Source organism: Eschrichtius robustus, chromosome 18, assembly GCF_028021215.1.
Source record: "Eschrichtius robustus isolate mEscRob2 chromosome 18, mEscRob2.pri, whole genome shotgun sequence".
NCBI classification, from domain to species: Eukaryota; Metazoa; Chordata; class Mammalia; order Artiodactyla; family Eschrichtiidae; genus Eschrichtius; species Eschrichtius robustus.
The window spans coordinates 15,126,675-15,148,798 of record NC_090841.1 but is presented as its reverse complement, the minus strand read 5'-3'; the positions used below and the strand labels follow the sequence as shown (position 1 = coordinate 15,148,798).

The 22,124-nt window shown below is 42.4% G+C and overlaps 1 protein-coding gene across 3 annotated transcripts in view; it reads left to right on the top strand.

Moving 5' to 3' along the window:
• LHFPL6 (LHFPL tetraspan subfamily member 6) overlaps positions 1-22,124 on the top strand; it is a 280,940-nt gene that overhangs the window by 23,148 nt on the left and 235,668 nt on the right. For 2 of the 3 annotated variants that reach the window (XM_068526740.1, XM_068526741.1), the window contains exon 3: positions 14,672-15,246. In XM_068526740.1, coding sequence (XP_068382841.1) covers positions 14,862-15,246 — 385 coding nt within the window. In that variant the 5' untranslated portion in view covers positions 14,672-14,861. Of the gene's footprint in view, positions 1-12,956; positions 13,226-14,671; positions 15,247-22,124 lie in introns of those variants that run through there. The other variant, XM_068526739.1, reaches the window with a different exon arrangement.

Below are 22,124 nucleotides of genomic sequence, written 5' to 3'. Positions count from 1 at the left end.
GAGTCATTAAAGACCTAGAAATCCACAAACCAGAAAATACTTTCATGCTAAGAGTTAACTATGCTTGATTTAAGCCAGGTCCGTGCCAGGGAGCAGTTTTCTAATGTGGCAAACCATACTCCTAGGTCACCACCAGATGGCGCTAGTGAGTAGCAACCCTGCCGTTTCTAGCTCACAGGTCTCTGCGTAAATAATAAACTCGCAGCAGATTGATGAAGAGGCATCCTGCTATACCCATTATTGTAATTCTGCCGTGGAAGGATAGTATTCATTTTTAACAATCAAAATAACATTTATTTGGTTTCCGAAACCTGATCAAGATAAAATGGTGTCTGGGGGTTTCTACATCAATTCTAAAGTCGGAAGTCTATTACAGCAGGAAAAAATGTTTTCTTGGGTTTGTACTCAGATAGGTATTTCTATTTTCACAATAGTCAGTAAGGTAAAGAATTAGAAGATGATTGATGTTATTGCAGACTAGTATGTTTTGTGTTTTATCCACGAAGGCTATTAATTTTTATTAGCTAGAATTGATAGAAATCAGTGAGGGCTATATCACTTATGAGCTATTATTTAATAAGGACTTTGGGATTGTATTAATGTGTCTTCCCTGTAGACCCCAACTTATATATATATGTCCCTGCTAAACTGGATGGTCAAGATAGATTCAGAGATAGGAAGGGAAAAAAGAAAGAAAGAAGGGAGGGGTTATGGTGTAGAGAGTCAGACTTGATTAGAAGAAAAAAATTGGACCCACAGAATTTAGCTTTGGGGGACTTCACCCTTGGATAAATGCATATTTCTATTGCTTCCTCAAAGTTCAATGTTCATTAATTTGATGTATTGAAGTGTCAAAGATTATTTCCATTGGAAAACTTTTATTGGCTACCATTTTGTATAATATAGCATACTAAACAATATATCAAAATCAGAGTCTACTTTGATACTTTTATTTGTATGAAAAATTTGGTCAAAATTTGTCTTCTCTCTTAAAAAGAATCGTGGGAAACACCAGATTACATATTGAGTACTTTAAAAAGAAAGCTCTCTTAAATTTTATCATCTTAAGAGAGTAGGTCAGAACTTTTTGTAGGTTTGAATGTGTTGGGGATTATTTGCTGCTAAATGAATTCTAAGATAGTAGAAGAGAGATCTTCCTAAAATAATAACTACCATTTACTGAGCAGTTTTCTGTGTGCCTGGCAGTGTGATAAGAACTTTACATATGTTTTCTCATTTAGTCTGTAGAATAACACTATGGGAAGACATAAGCTCCATTTTACAGATGAGCAAATTGAGTTTTAGAGAGGCTGAATAACTGACTTACCCAAGATGAGAAAACCAGTAAGTGGCCAAGCCCAGAATCTGCCTGCTCTAAGCCCTAACAGGCTTTCTTCCCATAGGAGATATTTCTATGGCTAAATCAAATTCAGATCAATCCTATCTTGGTGGCAGCAAGTCATTATGCTACATCTTATACTACTTTTTACCTTTATTATATAGCAGCACTTAATCCAAGAAACTCTGGAAAATACCCAGACATGCCGCCCCTCCCCAACAAAGATAACTTTTCTCTTCAATATAAAACAAGAAAAGCAATTAAATTTAGGTTCATTAAACTGTTATGACCCCTAAAAGGGTCTTGATCTTTGCATGCTCTTGGCAAACTAATTGCACCCTCGAATTCATCTTAGAAGGGTAGGTCGAACTTTTACTGTAGGTTTGAACATGTTGGATTTTCTTTCTTGTTATTGTTACTGAATGAATTCTAAGATGGCAGAAGAAAAATTCTGCAGAACCTGGCTAGGGAAAAATAAACAATTCAAAATTGATGGTTTGGATTAACTTATTACATTGGGAAGCTTGACGTCAGGTTGTCCTATCATTCTCCAGCACTGATTAGGACAAGAGACTTGTTATTAAGGCTTTAGGGTGTTCTTTTTGTCTAAAAAGTACAGGAACAAAAAATTGGGAAAGAGTTAATCCATGGCAAAATGGTGCATCTTTCCATCCATGTTCCTGCTGGGGTTCGTTGAGCCCTCCAGAAGTTGATCTCACGTAGTTTTAGCAAACATACTACAGCGGGGAATTGCCTGATCCTGGCCTGACTGGCTATTGGTAATCATATTATCCAGTTCATTGAAGAACGATGCAGCTGTTTTTGGAGGAGAGAACAATCAGATCAGACCTCTCACTTTTCACTGTTACATGTCCAAGGTCAAGCAACAATTTAGCAGCTAAACCCGGCCCAGAACTGGGTATTCCAGACTTCTACCCTGCGTTTAGATCTCCTTTTTGTGCCTCTCCCTTTTCTGCCTCTTTACAGACAAAAATCAGGATTAGGAAGCATCCATCAAAAACCAGAGATTTATTCTCTGTTCTGTTTAACAGACTCAGAGGCTCTTTTGAATTGAGGAAACCAGGTCTTTCCTCTCTTCACTACACCATAATTATTTGTTTTCTAAGCAATATCCAAGTTCAAGTAAGACTTGCAATACTTTTGGATCAAAAGCAAGTTGTAAGTGAAGTCTTAAAATTTTGGAGTAAACACATTACGCATAATTTCTGATTGAGTATCGTGACCATGGAAGAAATAATAGCCATATATGTAAAAACAAAAACACAAGAAGAAGGAACAGAATGTAACTGACAGGGAGTTTATAGCAAGGATAGAACTTGGGTTTCTCTTGGCTAATGACATTTTTAATATAACTATACTAAACCAAATCTGCTCCCATGTTAATATGTTAAGAGTAGAGACATTGGATGCTAATCAGTTATTAACAGAAAAGTCAGGCAGTGTTAGGCTGAAATCTTACATTCACCCTTATACCTAGAAGAAAAATTACTGAAGGTCCTTTTTGCTGCCTTTCTGCCACTAGGAGGCTTCTGGTATAAAGAAACAAACACAACATTCAAGACAATCACATTTTAATCCAAGCACTACCATTAATTCAAACTCTACCACTAACTGATATGAATAAATTAATTGATTCATTTCATCTCAGGCAAGCGGTTACATGCAATGGTGACTAGCCTTATTAGGTAAAGCCACTGCCTGGTGTAAATGGGTTACAATAGAACTGATATCTGAGTCATAACTAGTATGGTCAAGATCCAGACTCTGAATTTAAACTCAGGTTTTTGACCCCCCCCATATAGTGTTCTACCGCTGAACAGTGTGGGTTTTGCTTATAATGGTCAGAAGCTGGCTCTAAATCCTCGTGGAAAACATACATTTTTTGGAAGGCAGTGTATTGGTGTGTTTTATGTATTCTTTCTCAAACCAGTAATAATGTGGGATTTTTACTTTAATATTTTGGCTCAAAGGGTCTCTAAGAGGTCATAGAACTTACTGTTTTTAAAGACGTGCCTTTTGAAGCATAATCTAATAATATATTTTAAATAAGTTTATCTTATGTTTTTAAAAAGCGGGCTGATGTTTGAGCCAATTAACATCTGAAGAAGGCGCAAATTCAAATCTCCTTAGCAAAAGAACATTTTTTTAAAATTGGGTCGGTGGAGGGGGGTGTTATTTAGTGCCTGTGGCTGTGATCATCCCCAGAGGATGAACAACAGACAAAGAGGCAAAGTGAACTGCTCAAACAATACAGAGAACAGAGACTTAAGTTTCCAAGGCAGCCTGCAAGACAGGAGCTAAGTGGTTCAGAAAATTTAGAGGTGCAGGAAGGAGCAACTGAAGGATGGTCCAGAAAGAGGGACCCACCTGGCTGAGAATGACGGCTGGAGGCAGAGCTCTCTAAGGAGCCCTGGGAGACTCCCCATGGCAGGGGGCTCTAGTATTGCATCTTAGGCAGATTGTTATGCAGGGCTAAAATGCACCCCCCTCCCTGGTCTTCCTCTAAGTCTCTGAAAAACCTGCCACCTGGTGTGGCCTTACTTGGGAGATAAAGAAGAAGAGGTCTTTTACCACTTGGGGTTTGCTACGAGGAACCTGGGGTAAGACAGGTGTGAGACCCACAACTTAGTGAGAAGAGACTAGAGTTTCTCCAGGCGATTTGCAAAAATGTAGGAGCCTCACTGGAAATGAATTTAAGCTATTACAGAAGTGTTAAAGAATGTTGACTCCAGAAGAATCTAAGGGAACAGAAAAGGCTCTAGAACTTCAGACCAAACCTGGATTGTTTTCTACAACATTCCTGACACAGATCTGCAATTTGAGCGGACGCTGATTGTGCTGGAGTTCACAGGTTTTTGAAGTGCATGTTCCACTGGGGACGACTCCTACCCTTCCTTACTTTGACCTGAAATTCACTTCTTCATAGTTGTCCTATCCAGTGGGTTAGGTTTAGTTATTCTGTGTTTCCGAAAGCTCGTTCAATTGATAATTGGCTTCTACTTCTAATTAAACATGTTAATTATGTAAGTAATCCAGGTTATTTGAGGAAAGATTAGGAAATACAGATAAGCCAAAAGAAAAAAAAAATCCCTCAATCTTACCACATTTTGATTTTAATAATTGGTAAGTAATTGCTTATTTCAATTACATAGTAAAATTTTTACCGGCACCAATCAAGGAGTGGCTGATTTGGTTAAGATAGTTCTAGATAGCTAAGGATTTCACATCTAAACTTAATATTTTTGCTATATGGAAATATTCCCAAAGCAGATTGTATAATTTAATGCCTTTAAGAAAAACACAGAAATGTATAATGTAGTCTTTTTTGATGATACGATGATTTGGGTTCAGACATTAAATTTTTAATCAAATAATTTATTCAACAATGTTCTGATCGCCTCCTGGTCACCTCATTGATGAGAGAGGGGTCCCCAACCCCAAAGAGTATGAGCTGGCTGAACACACGACTCCTGACACCGAACCAATGAGATGACAATCACGACAATCACTTATTAGTCACATATACACACAGCCCAGGGACAGAGGGTCCCGCACATCACATAGAGCCATACCTGCGTTGCACTTAAGAGCAGAGGAAGCCAGCAGGGGCTGTAAGAGACAGGCTTTGTATTAACAAGAGGGTGCAGGGCTCCCTTGTTCCCGCGGGAGGATGTGATTGATTGGTTTGAATCATTTTGTGAGCTGGGACGGAGATGAAATCCATTGGGTGGAGGACCAGATGGGCTGCAGCTGATCTGGCTAATAGGGGAGCTAGTCAGGCGGGCAGCCTGTTTTTCTGGATGGGGGCATATCTGGCAAGAGCAGGGGAACTCATGGCTAGGCCTTCAGGGCTGTGTGAGGCTCAAAGATGTCAAGGCAGCCCATGAAATGTTAGGCCTTACAGTGTAAGCACCTGCTATGTGCCTAGCAGGATGAGTAAGGTAGCTCTTGAAAAACTAACAATCAAGTTTGGGATATACACTCACAACCAAGTAATTACAATTACCATCGTCATAAGCTCTATAGCGGAAGTAGGTATGAACTGATGGGAAGCACGGGGGAGGGTGGGTTAGTTGCCTGAGCCAGTTGGAAAAGGCATCACATCAAACATCAGTTATTACACTGGATTGCTACTATAGAACCTGACAAAGGGTTGGGAAACATAGCTCATCATCTCCCTGCATATAGTTGACAACTGAAAAATGTTGTTTGCCATCTGGTTCTACAAGAATGGAGGCACTAGCCACTGCAGTCACAGTGGCTAGTATCTGTATCTTCTACCTTGAAAGGAGTTCAGGGCGGAGATCAGGAATGAGGCACTCCGTACTCTGGGAAAACTGGTAGAGCAGGCCTTCAGGTAGTCAGATACTTTCAGGAGAAATTTTGTGTGAACCTGGATTCTTGCATCTTCCCATACTTAGAAAAGCACTAAAACCATTAACTAAGATGTCTATTCCTTGTGACTAGCAGCAAACTTCTACGGAAACGTGCTTGGTTGCATGTACCCCCTTTGCCCAAATCACATATACACTGACCTCCCCCCTTACCTCTTCAGAGCAGTTCCTCAGAGCTCTCTGAGAGGCTGTCTCCTGGGCTATATAGTCCTTAGTAGTCCCCAGATAGACCTGAAATGCACAGCTCTTCCATCGTGCATTTTTATTTCAGTCGACGTAGTGAATGTCCCTTTGACATTCCAAGTGGACATGTCCTCCTCATGACACATTAATGCCCTCGTAGTAGCAATTGCATCACGGGATCCATATTTTTCCCATCCTTCACCAGACATGGCAAGTATCCTATGTCTGTGCCTTCAAGGTAGAAGATACAGCATTGTTCTTTATCCCTCCCTCCCGGGAGACAAAGCAAAACAACCAAAACCCAGAAGCAGAACACCTGTCTTCTCACTCTTTGTTGGTCTCCCTCTCTGTGTGGCTCTCTTTCTGCCCCTCTCCTCCCCCTCCCTCTCCCTCCCTCTGTCTCTGTCACTCTCTCCCTCTCTCCCCTTCCCAGCCTCTTTTCCTCCCTCTCCCTCTCTCCTCTCCCCAACTCCGCTGTTTATTACCCCCATCACCACTTCTAATGTCTACCTGTTGACACTGCTCTTAATTCTATTTTTATTCTTATATCTTCTGCTTCTTGTCACCTTGCCCATGCTCTTTTGCTTTTAACACACTGAGACACTGATCTTTCAGAGACATCACTAGCAAAAAAGCTTTCTCTTTTCATCCACCCCTTCACTCTAGCTGGCGACTCAACCAAGCACAGCATTTAAGAGACAATCTTTGGCCTTTTGACTCAATGCTAACTGCTGAAAATTAGTTCCCTTCTTTTCTCCTTGATCCCTGTTAGTAAAGACCTGGTGTTGCTGGCATATTGGTCGCAAAATAGTAATATTTAAGTAATATTTAAGCATGCAAACATTCAATTTGTGATAGTTCTTAGTGGGGTCTCTCACGGGGGCCAATAAATAGCACTTTTCTTCCCCAGCTGCAATCTGAACAAACTAAGGGGGAAAAAGAGGCAGATGGAGACTAAAATATTATGATTATTACTGATAAAGGCTAAAGCGGAGGATGTGGCTTAGTGAGGGGCAAAGGGTCTGCTAATGGAGCCCAGAACTCAGCAGATTCACCCACCCTTTCTTCTCAGCAACGTGGATGAGGGCAGGTCTCCCTTGTGGGAGGTTCACCCACAAGAGAGAAGCAGCCCTGACCACGCACACTGGCAGGTGGTTTCTCCCTGGAGACACCAGTTGCCCCAAGGGTTTGAATGAGTGGAGAGAGGCCGGGTACATTTCAGCTAGATTTCTCCTGAGGAAATCCAGGGAACTGGGGCAGATGCATTTCCCCTCTGCCATTTCACAATGGCTGTAATATGAAATTATTTACTTTAGAAAAATCAGTGTTCGTTAACCCCTCTTAGTATTATAATACCAAATTCAGCATTTAAGTTTGGCTTTCTTCTGTTAGACTGTTGCATTAGTATATTCAATCCTTGCAATGCATCTTATTTTGGTGAAGGAGGGTGGGATTTAAGATTTTTAAAATACTGTAGTACAAATCTTTGTGAATTCTCTCAGAAGTTATGACACTGGTGGAAAATATTATTATCTACATATACACAAAATTTTTATCTGTTTCTATGGAGATTGTTATATTTCTCTTTCTATATATTCTGGGAAATTTTTTAAAAATCAGAAAACATAGTTGTAACACTGAAAAAGCCTGAGATGACTTTTGATACTAGAAGAAAAAAGAAGCATAATTTAAAAGTAGCAAAAGCATAACACTGATTCAGTATTAAACATAATTATGCACTGCTTTAAAATGCATACTGGGTCATGTAGCAAAAATATACATATTATGGACATTTCCCATTTTGATGGTTTAATGTGAAGTGTTTGCTGTGTTAAATGTGATTTAACACTTCACATTTTTTTCTTCTTATGAATAAGTTATTGATTTAAAATTTGTATGCTACTTTAATTCATAAAAGAATAACATAGAGAAATTATATGGCAGTTTGTATTTCCAAAGTAATTCACAAACTTTAAATGAATAATGCAGACAGCACCTCTGGGAGCAGGCCACAGACTGTATGCATCTTATTTCCATGAGAGCTCCTGGGGAATATAGTCATACAAATCACTATGTTTAGAAATTGTACATAAGGAGACATATGCAATTTCTACAGGGAAGAGGGGTCTTGAGTCTATCAAACACATCCTATCCTATCCTATTTCTATCCTAGAAAATGAAATAGGCAACCTTACTTAAACAGGATGTTAGGATAGCTATGGTAAATATATGTATACAAATGGAAGAATAAGCATCTTAAAAGCAATCCATGATCTCATCCAGAGACTACTTGAAATGGAGACCAGGAAATCTGAAAGGTCACTTGTCCCGTGAGATTTTTTTTTTTCCCTACAAATAAGATGGACACCATAGCAATACCTCATTAAATCTGTTTTAAGAAGGCATTCATGAAGGGAAGGGGTAGTTTAGGAAGGAAGGAAATGGCAAAAAGGAAGAACTTACCATGGTCTCTACTTATTTTAACCGTTTGCTGTTTCTGTGCTGAAAAATCTGATTATAGTTTTTTAGCTAGGGGAACATTTCTTGGGGTATCTCCCAGCATCTGTTGAGGAACAAATGATCCATTCTGATAATAAACTGATAAACTCCCCAGCCAGAAACAGTTAAGGAAAATCTCTCTTCCCTGGCTCTATATGGAGTCTCTCCTTTCGTTATCCACTAGTTCTCTTTTGCATCTTACATCTTCCTGCATCTCTCTCTTGCTGGTCTGTCTTTGAGGCGTACCTCCTTGTATCAGGCCATTTATAATGCTTAGAATTTCAGTCTCCCTGAATTTCTCAAAGTTAAGACTTTAAGGGGAGACATTTTATCAACTATCTCCATAGCTATTCCTGTTTCTATTGCCAAGTTGTAAGGAGGGTCCATCTTCTCTAATACATGCTATAGACGAGGAATGCCTACTGCAGCCACCAATTGCTGGAGAATGAATTCTCCCTTGACATCGTTCTGCCCTCTCTCTTCTCTGCTCTGCTTAGCGTCCATGCTCTAATCCACTTAACTGTGGTGCTAGCTCTTGGACTGCAAGAGAACAGTTAGTTTGAATAGTCTAGCAGGTATTTATTTATTGCTAATCACAGATTTAAACAGCTAAGGGTTATTGGTCTCACCTAAGAGAAGTCTGAGAATAATGTAGCGGCCTAAGGAAGATACCATGGATCCAGACTCACCATTTTACTCCATCATTCTTAGTATGTGGGCTTTGTCCTCAGGCTTTTCACCTCACGGTTGAAAGGTGCCTGCTGTGCTACAAAGTGTACCACATCCATTTTCTAAGGTTGAAGAAAGAGGATGTGGATGTGATGGGACCAGCATCCCTCCACTTTCCTCTCATTGGCTAGCACTGTCACATGCCCCTCAAATTTCAAGACCAGCTGGGAAATGGAGATTTTAGCTTTCACTGCTTCGATTGGAGAGAAAGGTATGGAAGAAGAGGGTTGGGAAAGGACACTGTATCAGCCAAACTACAGTGATTGCCACATATGTGAACTGAAGAAGCCCCTTTTCAACCAATCCCCAATGGTCAGCAGTGATTGATTCCATGGTGTTTTCTATATTTCACTATCATACTCCTTCCCTAATTTCACATAGCACACTTCCTCTGTTTAAAAGTTAAATACCCACTCTGTAGGCCGCACTAGAACAGGAAAATAATCACAATAATATTGATTTGTTTATGAATTCCCTCAGTTAATGTTCAAATTATTGAGTATCTATCTTCTATGGCCGAGCACTGGGATACAATGTTGACTAATGTGTGTGTTTTTTTAATCATTGAGTAAATGTCTTATCTGTACAGTGCTTTATCAATTAGAAATGCTTTCAGATACTAAAAAGCAGAAAATTTACATAACAATGACTTAAATCTACTTACAGTCTATAATTTACTTCTAACAAATTCAAAAGGAGGTGAGTAGCTCCACAATCTTAGGGTGCTAGGATTTATTTCTGTGATTTTCCTTGTAGTTACAAAAAGGCTGCCACAACTCTAAGCATTTTATTTTTCAATAATGTGTCCAAAAGGCGGCCAAGATGGTGAGAGAACTGTTCTCTCGTGCCTCCTTCTTTAATCAGAGAATACAGTCTTCCCTAGAGGACTCCTCAGCTGATTGATTGTCTAGAAGAGGGTCGTGTGGCCACCAAAAGTATCTAGTGAATAAGAAAGAGGGACTGGGAATTAATATTTGGTAGCTAACCAAGAGTATTGTCATAGATGCTTTATAGCTTTCCACATATTTTTACATTCATGATCTCATCTTATGACTTAATGGGACTACCATCCAAACATGCTAGAAACTCAAACCTGGAATGAGAGGTATAAGCAGCATTTGCTATGTGAGAACTTCTGGCTGGGAAGTAATTTAAAGATCCTTTTGAAGGTGCAAATTTAATGCAAGGGTTTTAAAAAATAGTATAATGCATTTTGCCTATGAAGTATGCATACAAGAACTCAAGGAGTAACTCAGATGACTCAGTAGTTTGGGAAGATAATTACATGGTGGAATGAAATGAGAGACCAGGATACCTGGATTCAAGGCTCAGCTCTGGGTAAGACACTGGAAGGCTTCTGAGCCTCTGCTTCCTCATCTGTAAAATTATATACTTGAACAAAATTGGATGACCCTAAACTTCTTCTCAAATATAACAGTATCTATATAATCATGATGCTAGAAGTCATGAAGTAGAGTCATCTATTTCCAACCTCTTTTTACAAATGAGAGAACTTAGGCCCAGAAAGGGCACCGCTTGTCCAAATTCACTCCTCTGAGTCAGAAATTTGAGTCCTGGTATGTAATACATTATGCTTTCATGAGTAATTGATACTGCTTCCTGATAGATTAAAAAAGAAAACAACCAGCCTCCTCCTCTATCTTCATCTTCATCTTCGGCAGAATCTCTTCAATAGCATTTACTCTGTTTAACAGAATGCAGAGAATGAGATTTTTTTTTTTTGAAGTCCACCTTTTAGCTGTAAGGTCTCAGGCAAATTACTTAACCTCTCTGTAAAGTAATAATTGTACCTCCTTCATATTTTTCCGCTTTTATTTTTGAGGACTAGGTAAAATAGTCTATTAAGAAGACTTAGTGTAGGGACTGAGACACAGCCAGGACTTAATCTCAGCCAGCCATCTCGGTGCTTCAAACTCCAAATTGAGAAAGTGCCCTGGACCAATATCCACAGTGGGTGTGTGAAGGGTGAGTCCGAATCTCACTCTCATTATTTTGTCTTTATGGAGTCATACCTTCTACTTATACATGATACAGATCTGAAGGCTCTGTGTAATAACTAGGTCAGGATACATAACTGAAAGTCAGGCCAATCATGACACAGTCACGGAACTCATTAACCAGTGACTTGTACAAGACAAATAAAAATAACTTAAATCAGAGCATTTGATCAGGGATTCTGAGCACGGATGCGATGCAGGGGAACAGGGAACCATCTGACATTTTATTGAAACAGGTTTTCTCAACCTCAGAACTACCGATATTTGGGGCTGGATAATTCCGGGGGTCTGTCCTGTGCCTTGTAGGGTGTTCAGCAGCGTTCCCTGACCTCTGCCCACCAGATGCTGGTTCATGATAATCAAAAATATCTCCAGACCTTGCCTAATATCCCCTGGGAGGGGTCATACTCTCCCTTCTTCTCTCCCTTGAGAACCACTGTGAGAAAACTTTTTGTGTGTGCATTTTTTTCTTTTTCTGGGAGGCTTATCAGTTTCACCATAGTCTTAAAAAGGTCTGTGACCTCATAAAGGGTTGGAACTAATTACACAAAGTCTTTCAAAATAATAATGAAAGAACGCACATCTCCAGCTGTAATTAAAAAAAAAGTACACCACCATGGCTAATTAAAAGGGTACAATTTGAAAATTTACTATGAAATATATACCTACCCAGTTATTAACTTTTAACTACTTTGAAAAAGCACAAACTGTACTGAGGAAGTAGCTACTTCACAAACTGCTATTCCCAGATGGCAGGATTCTTAAAATACCGTCTTCAGCAGAGACCCACAGTCTACTGAATGTAGCTCTAAACTTCCAGAGAGGTTAGCGCTAATGACAAGCAAAAAAAAAAAAAAAATAGACCTTAAGTCCAGAGGGGAAATCAGAATCCGTGTTTCTCAGTAAAGAAATTCAATGGCGGTATTGATTGCAAGATTGATTGGACGGAGGGATGGAAGAGAAAGGGGGGAGGGGAAGAGAGAGGAGAGCGAGAGAGAGACAGAGACAGAGAAAGAGGAGAGAGGGGGACAGGCAGGGAGAAATGCTTTGAGAGAGGTTCCCGAAGAGGATGTTTCTTGGGGGAGGCTCGCTGTCATCTCCCCCTGCTTTCTCCCTGGCTTGGCTGGAAAGGCGGCTGCCTGACGGAATCCCTGAGCCTCGGGCTCTCCGCTCTCGCCTCTCATTCCCACGCCCACACGGGCCTTGTTCACCCCCTTCCAATGTGACCACGTGCCAAGAGCTCCTGAAAGCTCAAAAGGGTCACTGCGCCCAGTCTCTAAGGCGCTCCTTTCCATCTCCGTCTCCTAAAGGCGGTCAGAAACCGGAGCTTAAACCCCAAATACAAGACCCCCGAAAAGCGAACAGGGAGCGTGTTTCATCTTCCAGGCCCCTGGAGAGCACCCGAGAGGACAAGCAACTTTCGCCCCTACTTCTCGGTCTCTCTGCCTCCGCCACTCTCGCGTTGAAAGGAGTCGCGGGGCTAGGAGGGCGGGAGAGGGCGCGGGGCTGGAGGAGCCCAGACAGCCGCCCGGGGGGTGGGAGGAGACCCCGGCACTCGGCGGCCGCGCGCCCCGCCCCGCCCCGCGTGCCGGGAGGGTCCCCGCCTTGCCGCGCCGCGCCCTCGCGGCGTCCGCTCCGGGTCCCGGCGGGCGCGAGGGGAGGGGACAGGAGAGAGAGGAGGGCCGGGCGGCGGAGGGGAGGAGGCGCTGCGTGCCTCGCCTGCCAAAGGCAGATCCGCCCCTCCGCCCGCGAGCCACGGAGCCCCGCGCGCGGCCACAGCGCTCCGCCCGAGCCGCCGCCGGAGAGCCGCGGGGAGCGGGTCTGCACGGACGGCGGCGCCGCGCGTCCTCCCGGAGCCCTCCGCCTGCTGCCGGCCCCTGCTCTCCCTCCCGCGTCGGGCCCGGGGGCTCCGCGGCTGTTAGGGACCGCGGCGAAGAGGGAAGGACGGTCTCGCGTGCCGTGGATGCTCCGCCCGGGAGAGACAGCAAGTTGTGAGTGCGCCCCGGCGCCGGGAGAGAAGGTGGCCGCCGCCCGCCAGCCATGTGAGTCCCGCGCGCGGCTGCCACGGGGCGCGGGCTCCGCTCCTTTCTCTCCGGACGCCGGAGTTGGGCTGCGCCCGGGCTCCGGACTTCCTGAGCTGTGCTGCCGGCCGGCTCTCCCTGCCCGCCGCGTCCGCTGCTGGCGTCTGCCTCCGGGGGGTGCTGCCTGCCCATCCTCATCCGCTCCCTCCGCGCGGGGCCGGCTGGAAAACGCCCCTCTCCCGCTTTGGGGGTTGAGGGATCCTTGTGTGTCTTCGGGGTGGGGTGGGGGAGGCCTTTGCCGGGGGCTGGCTAACCCCGGGGCGCCTTGCCCCAGCGCGAGGTGAGGGCGGTCTCCACCCCACCTCCCCGTGCCACCCGTCTTCCCCAACCTCAGGGCCCAGCAGACCAACTTCAGCCGCTTAATGCTGATGCTGACCGCAGTTGACAAGATTAAAAAAAAAAAAAAAAAAAGTAGCCGGAGCAACCCTGGAGTGACACACTGGGGTGGAAATGGGGCGGTGGGTGGGAAGGAAAGGGCAGGGGCGAGGGTTGGGAAAGGAGAGGGGGTGGGTGAGATTAAGCTGGAGTTAAAAGAGTCCTGGGGATGGAACTGGGGTGCGTGGCTCTGGGCTTCTGTATTCTCTCTGAAAAGTGTGGGAAGTGGTTCTGGAACTCTTTTTGAGAGGGAGGGAGGTATGGAAGTGAATGCACGTGGAATCACTAGAATGACTGCGGTTCGATGTAGAGTCCTGGCGAGTATGGGTTCTTTTTCAGATTAGACACTGACACTCCTTCAGCAGCAGAGATGGTTCCAATAATTGGAGGCCGTGAATCAAAATTGCAGATATGAAAATAAGTCGTACACAGGCTTTCTTTCGTTGACACTAGAAGATAGTTGAGATTGAAGGCATTCACAAATGCTACTGAATGAGGACTGGGGATGCCTAATAGTCCCATCCATTCTGTAGGCCTGGGCAGTCTATAATTGTGAAAGTGATCCTAATTATTTTGTTCGGGCTCGTGCAGAGTGTTAATGCACCTAAAGGGACACAGAGAAGTTGTGACAAGTTATGAGCATGAACTTGCAAGCCAACTGAACAAACCACAGTATGGTTCATTTTATTATAACATTTGGAATTACGTTTACTGCCGGTAAATATGCTACGTTACTTTTAATGTGAGTATATGAAATGAATTCACTGGCTTGGCAAGTAGAAGTCGTGCATTTCTTTAAGTGCATGAGTTAATTTGGGGACATTTATAGGAGATAAAGACATGAAAAAGGTTTGAGCCAGTCTGACAGCATTTGAATTACGGAGAAGTTTATAGAGAGAAGGAATTCTTCTCACTTTGGAGTATGGAGGCGTCTTTGACTATTTATTAGTTGAAAGTTGTAGACCAACTGAATCGGTTTTAATCGCGTCTCTAAAAACCTTTAACTTTTAATATTTCTTATGGTTTTACCAGGGACCATCTTCGTTACTGCACAGGATGGGAAGTTGATGCCCAGTAAGACTGAAGACCCGTTCTGTTAATAGACACTCCCCCATCACAGAACTGTGGATTACCTGTGGGTCCCCGCTGGTTTCACACCTTCACTCCCTCCGGCAGACCCAGAACAGTTACTTTGAGTCCTCCTTGCCCTGTCTGGTGAAAGATGGCATCCAGTCTGACTTGCACCGGGGTCATCTGGGCTTTGCTCTCGTTTCTTTGTGCTGCCACCTCCTGCGTGGGGTTCTTCATGCCTTACTGGCTCTGGGGATCTCAGCTGGGCAAGCCTGTGTCCTTCGGTACTTTCCGGAGGTGCTCGTATCCCGTGCACGATGAGAGTCGGCAGATGATGGTGATGGTGGAGGAATGTGGGCGCTACGCCTCCTTCCAGGGCATCCCCAGCGCAGAATGGAGGATTTCTACCATCGTGACAGGCCTGGGCTGTGGCCTCCTCCTCCTCGTGGCGCTCACCGCCCTCATGGGCTGCTGTGTGTCGGAGCTCATCTCCCGGACAGTGGGAAGAGTGGCTGGAGGAATTCAGTTTCTGGGGGGTAAGTGACTTCGCTAAACTTAACATTGTTTACTGGAACCCCAAAGCAATATTGAAGGTTGTGTTCCAGTTATCTACTGAGATTATGGTAATTGACCCTTGGAACACTCAGGGGACATAGGCTCTGGGGACAGATTGCCAAAGTCAAAGATGCTTTACAACTTCAAGAGCTCTTAATTTCTGTACATCCTTAAACATGTACATCATTGGCCAGCTCAGTACCACATCTGTGAGGCAGTGGTGTCTAGGTTGTTTATAGTGTAGTCCAGGAGACAGTTTGGATTTTATAGCTGCTGGCTCTTTACGATCAACAACAAGCAATTACAGCATCTGTGTCTTTCTGGAATCCTCAGGTCTTAAGAGATGAAAACTTCATAGGAAAGTAGAAAAGAAAAGGTTTTTGATTCAACATTGTCATCATAAGCCTTTAATCCTTTTTGGTGGATGTAAAATTGAGCCCTGCCCCATCTTAAACTATATTTCTAAATAAATGATTACTGTTTTAAATGAGAGATCAGTTTTACATTAACAACTATGAATTTAACTATGCCACAAAGATAGGCTTAATTACCTTGTTAGGGCTGAACTTCTCCCCCTGCTTTTGCTGTGAAGGAGAAAAAAAAAAAAGAGTATTTAGCAAGTGATGTGTGTTTGTTTCAAAGGGACTGGCCAGTCTCACTAACACTAGAAAAGGTTTGATTTTTACTTGGGTTGCCTCCAACAAGTATTGCTTCAATATCTCTGGTCATATGGTTTTAATTATACTTCATGTATTTTCTGCTGTGCCTTTCACCTCCATTTTTCAACCTGACGGGCTGAACTTGTGTGATTTATAATCTGCCTTGGTGAAATAGGACAACCTCTGTAGACAGTACAGAGTTCAAGAAAACAGGAAGCCAGGAAAACGTATAAAATGTATTCCTAACTTCATCACAAAGTAAAAGTCTGTTGCTCTTTCGTTGGGTGTTTTCTCATGGTCTTTGGTAAAAAATGCAGAAGAAAAAACATTAAAAATGGAGAGTTCTGAAGTAGAGTCTGTATATTGGAGAAACACCAACAGATGATTTTAGATGATTTAATATAAAACCTTCAAGTAACAAAATTTTGAGTCAGAAAATTCTTGTGCTAAAAATTCAAGTGCCCGAAAGTTTTGCGTTTCTGAGTCAGAGATACATTGTTGCAGTGCTTGATTTCCTTACCAGATGTAACTTTGTTCTCATCTGTTTTTTCCCACTGGTTTTGCATCCCACTCTGCCCTAGGAGGCAAGCTGGGGGACTTACTATCCTTCCTCTGCTGCTTCACTGTTCAGCATTGAGCACAAGTCTTGCGTGTGATGTGTGGATTCCTACAGAAAGACAGTACAGTAAAGCTATTAGGCAGTATAATGAGGTTTTTGTAGAGAGTGGAAATACAAACCCAGAGTTAAAAACTTGTTGATACCACAGATTTTGAAGAATAGGACTAATGCCAGGAATATTTTAAAGGTTTTTTTTCTTTAAGAATAAACTTGATTTGCTGTTTGTGTTTCACTTGGCTCAGGAAAAATGCTGGGGCGGTTTCTTTTTCTCCTCTCCTGGTAAATATTCCTTTTCCTTTTTTTCGTTTTAGGGCAGGGACTACTGTTATTTCTGGCAGAACAGGAAAGTGCTTGCAAAGAGAAATCAGTTTTTATTGATTACCTTTAAACATATAATGAAGGAAGGCAACAGGAAGTGAATCTGAGACTGGTGAGATTTATAGATTTGAGGGAATTATAAAGAGCTAAATGTTCTACTTTACATAAAACTCAAGGGCTGAAAGGCCATTGGGGAAGTTATGTATACTTTTTAAAGGACTTTTTTCCTTAGTATATGCTTTTCATGAACTCTGGTTTGGTAAGAGTTACTGACATTGAGCTGAGGATATAGGTTATTTATTTATTTTTTTAGATTTTATTTATTTATTTGTTTGTTTTTATTTTTGGCTGCGTTGGGTCTTCGTTGCTGTGCACGGGCTTTCTCTAGTTGTGGTGAGAGGGGGCTACTCTTCGGTGTGGTACGCGGGCTTCTCATTGTCGTGGCTTCTCTTGTTGCGGAGCACGGGCTCTAGGCATGCAGGCTTCAGTAGTTGTGGCACGTAGGCTCAGTAGTTGTGGCTTGCGGGCTCTTGATCACAGGCTCAGAAGTTGTGGCACACAGACTTAGTTGCTCCGCGGCATGTGGGATCTTCCCGAGCCTGGACTCGAACCCGTGTCCCTTGCATTGGTAGGCAGATTCTTAACCACTGCGCCACCAGGGAAGCCCGGATATAGGTTATTATTAGCATTTCTCAAATCCTGGCAGAAAATAATTCTGAATATAAAACCTAAGAGGGCTTTTCTGATTCGAACCTTTTGAGGGCCCGAGTAAGTAAATGTATCCCATTACCCAAGATAGTAGTCACTTTAGAATTAAAAAATAACTTGAATTACGGAAAACGTGTGGAAAAATCTGCCATTAAACATTACCATTTAGTGATAGACCAGCTGACCAAAAAAATGCTTCAGAAAGAATTACTCCTGTTGTTCATTTCATAATTGTTTGAGTTTTTATTCATAAAAAAAAAGTGGTAAATAATTTTACTTTATGAAAGTTTTCGTAAAATGGGTGGGTTTCATAAAGACTGCAAAATACCAAACCACTGGGTTCTATGAATTCCATCAATGGCCATGCTTCCGAAATACAGTCAAAGTGCAGGGCACTCTGCTATAAGGCGGATTCTTCTACTAAAAATGATTCACCCAGAAAGGTTATGTTTAGCTAAAGTTAGGATTGCTCCAGAACAACAGGAAACAGGATAATGGCAAAGTACAGAGGCATGCTGCTGAAACATGACTGCTGTGTCTGGAGTTTGCACATGTGGTGTAACATCAGGCAGTAAAACCCCTGCAGTACTTTGGAACTAGTTAAAAGACAAAGTGTCAACCTTCATTTTGAATTGTCTTGCTATGGTTGGTTAGAGGTTAAAATGTCGCCTGTAAACGGGTGGAACAACACAAAATGGGACTGTTGTCCATGGACATTTACTACCTATAAAAGAAATACTTCAAGGAGTCAATGACTTCTGCCTTTCTTGTGGTAACTTGAGCATAAACTTTAATTGCCACCATCTCCATCTTATATTTTAAGTCATGTCTTGGTCATAATTTTTAAAAACCAGCCTGGGTTGAGTTTTACCCTCAATTGAATTTTTTAAAGGCATGTAGAAAGCCTTTGAGAAATATCACGTGTAATAAAAATGTTAACATGCAGAGAGTATGATAATGGTGTTATGAGAAAATAGAGGTTATCATGCTGTTTTTATTTGTGGAATACAAAATCATGTGCTTTCAAATACTGTTGTAGTCATTAAGTACTTTAACAGAACTTCTAAAACTTCATACCAAACTTTTGACATACGTGCTAGTAAAATATCTTATTTACGTGCTCTGTAAATGAAGCATGTAGGAACACTGTAAAGACGTATTAAGGCTATCTTAAGTTCTGTCCACTGGTGCTTGCAATTGTCAGGGTCTGAATTTGTAGATTTCATCTTTGGAAACTGCTGGTGCTCTAACGAGGGGGTATGGAAAAGAGTCCCAAATTGGTATTATTCCACACTTAGTTTGGACGTGAGTCACATATATGTATAAAATGAGTGTAGACTACTAATCAGTAGCAAACAACTACCTTCCCAGTGTAGACCCTGCTCTGTTCTGAGAAGCCAGGGGAGACCATCTCCTCAACTAATTGATGGTTAAGCGCTGCTCAAGACGGTAATGATGACAAAGTGTTTCTTAGGGCATCCCTGTCTCTGTGCTGAAAGCATCATTTGCCTCTCAGGGTCCCCTCACAGGGCTCCACCTGGGCTGTCTTTCATCCCTTTGGATGAGGGCTTGGGACTTCTCCTCCCCTTGCTCCACTTTGAACCTGACCTGACATATGGTGTGTCCCATTGTGCTTTCCTTCATATCCAGGCTCTATCAAGCGACAGCTGAGGAATAAGATAAATAAGTGTTGGCGTATTAATGGGCATGGTGGCTTTTTACTGACAGTGTCTTAAGTGAAAGAAGGTGCTCTAATTTTAAGAAATCGAGGCATTTCTTGGGCCAGTTGGGGGAGCAGGCAGAGCTCTTTTTGTTCCTCTTTAAATTGCGCCTCATAGATCGCAAACGACTGCTGTTTCCTTCAGCTCCCTCTAACCTTACGATATAAAGTCCACGCAAGCGGCCTTGAGTTCTGAGCCAGTGGTTCTCAAACTTTAGCATGCATTGGAGTCACCCTCAGGACTTTTTAAAACAGATTTTTGGAGCCCACCCAGGGCGGCTCCCTGATTAGTAGGTTTTGGGGGGGTGGCCAGGGGAGTTGATAATGTGCATTTCTAACAACTTCCCAGATGATGCTGGTTCTGAGACCACCGCCTTGAGAACCCTGCTCTAAGTTAATCATTTTGTATTTTTTAAGATGTGACTTCTGGTAGATGGCTTACATTCAGAATTTAGTTAATGTTTAGCTTTTATCATGATCTTATTTACACCTCTCTGACTGGACTGTAAAAAGACCCCATCTCTGTAGTTTGGTATTGACTGAACACATCGATCTATCCTGGTTTTTATCACAGAAAATTGTTATCCTGGAATTCTCTCTCTTAATACGTATTATATACACATCATAATGATCATGTATGTATTATATATGTATTCTTTTATTTATCATTGCCCTGTACCAGAAACAAGATTTGACAGATGGAGAACTCAAAATAAGACCTTAATACTTCCTCTGTAGTTCTCAGGCAGTGGCTTTGCGGTAAGGAATTGGCTAACTGAAAGACACAAAGATCTTACTGCAGATCACAGAGATGGGCCAAGACAGTTCTTGGTCCCAACTCCCTAAAGCCACGTGTATCTTGGAAAAGCCAGAATGATTAGGCCAGGAGGGCACTCAGGAACCAGCCACTCTGAGCTTCTGCTCCTAAGCAGGATGGTACTTAAATCAGCTTTGACTAAGAAGTCATGGTCTTAAGCATCTCTAGGGAAGAAGCTGATGCTGACTGACAGTACTTTCTAGGACCACAGTCCACGCCTTCCATCACACTCAGACATCCCAGGCACACTGATATACGACAGAGAGCAAGCTTGAGATGGAGACCTAAACAGTGCAAGGGTGTGAGTGGGGCTTGGCAGCCAGGAAGAAGGGAAAGGGAGATGCAGTGTAGACAGCTCAAACGAACACCACAGATAGCATCTACTCCGAGCTCAGGATTTGTTAAAGGCAGGGATGTTGATGAATTAACTGATCTTTTATAAGATCTAAAACACTGAGTTTTATACGTTTATATCTAATAATGTTTTAAAATTACATTTCCAAGTAGTCATTGCCACCGGTTTTATTTATTTATTTTTTAACATACTCCCCCACCACCCCAGAGGAACTTGTTTTTTGTCTTACTTTGGAAAGTGTTTCATTGTTTTCAGACTTTTCTGTGAAGCTTCCAAGTTCTCCACATCAGTAATTGACATCAGAATTCAGTGCAATATTCTTTTAGTTCTCTAGTGGGCCTGAAAGTTACCTGACAGTTTATTCCACTGGAGAATCCAAAGCCCTGCCCCAGAGTGTGTGATTTGGTAGGTCTGGGGGGGGCCCAGGGGAAGCACTTTTAACAAACTCTCCAGCAGTTCTAGACATAGATGGTCCATGGATCACATTTTGAGAAACATGAACAATTTTATTCACTTAAAACGTTATATGTTACTGGTGTGGGAGCACAGACTTCTGTAAAGCTAAGTCTGGATTATCAGTCTGTTTCCATGATTGTTGTTGTTTGGGGGATGATGTGATATAAGCAACAGATATCAGAATTAGTGTAGGAACAGAGCAGTTTATAACTGTGTTTTCCTTTATATTAGTGGCCTTAGATGTTACTGGGATGGTCAGGCCTGTGTATACACCCAGAAAGGGGAAGAACCAAATCTTTTCCATGCTTCACTTAGATGAAGATGCTATTTCTGCCTGTGTCTCCAATTGCAAATTACAGACCTGCCCTCGTTGCCAGTGCTGTGTTTTGTGTCATTCACCCTGTATCAGTGAGGTGTGGCTGGTTCCTGTTCAGGTAGAGTGTGCCCAAATCCCTGGCTTCTTTTCTGCCAAGTATACTCAGTTTTCTCTTATTTTCTGTTATTAGCTTTGACTTCCAAGATTGTATCTCTGAAGTAAAGCACAATAATGATACTAAATCTTAAAAATGGAGGAGTAAGGAGTTGTCCATTGAACTTGGGCATATCATATTAGCAGCTCTGAAAGACTTTTTCCCTAGAATTATTTAGATTTTTTTTTTTTTTTGACAGGGTTCAAACCTTCATTTACTTTATGTGGAGTAGAGTCTTTCTAAGAGAATCATTTAATATTTTTTCCCTTTTAAAAAAGTTTATTTATTTTTAATTGAAGTATAGTTGATTTACAATGTTGTGTTAGTTTCTGGCATACAGCAAGGTGACTCAGTTTTATATGTATACATCCTTTTTCATCTTATTTTCCATTATGGTTGATTATAGGAGGTTGAATATAGTTCCGTGTGCTGTACAGTAGGACCTTGTTGTCCATCCATTCTATGCATACTGATTTGCATCTGCTAATCCCAAACTCCCAATCCTTCCCTCTCCCACCCGCCTCCCCGCCCCCACCCCTCCCCACCTTGGCAACCACAGGTCTTTTCTCTATGTCTGTGAGGCGATTTCCGTTTCGTAGGTAGTTTCATTTGTGCCATATTTTAGGAGAATCATTTGATTTTTAACTTACTTCCCTTTGTTGCCACCACCTGTAGCCTGATCCTTCTGAGGCCAGGGTCCGTCCGGGCTGCTTAGCTTCACCAACACATAGATTGCA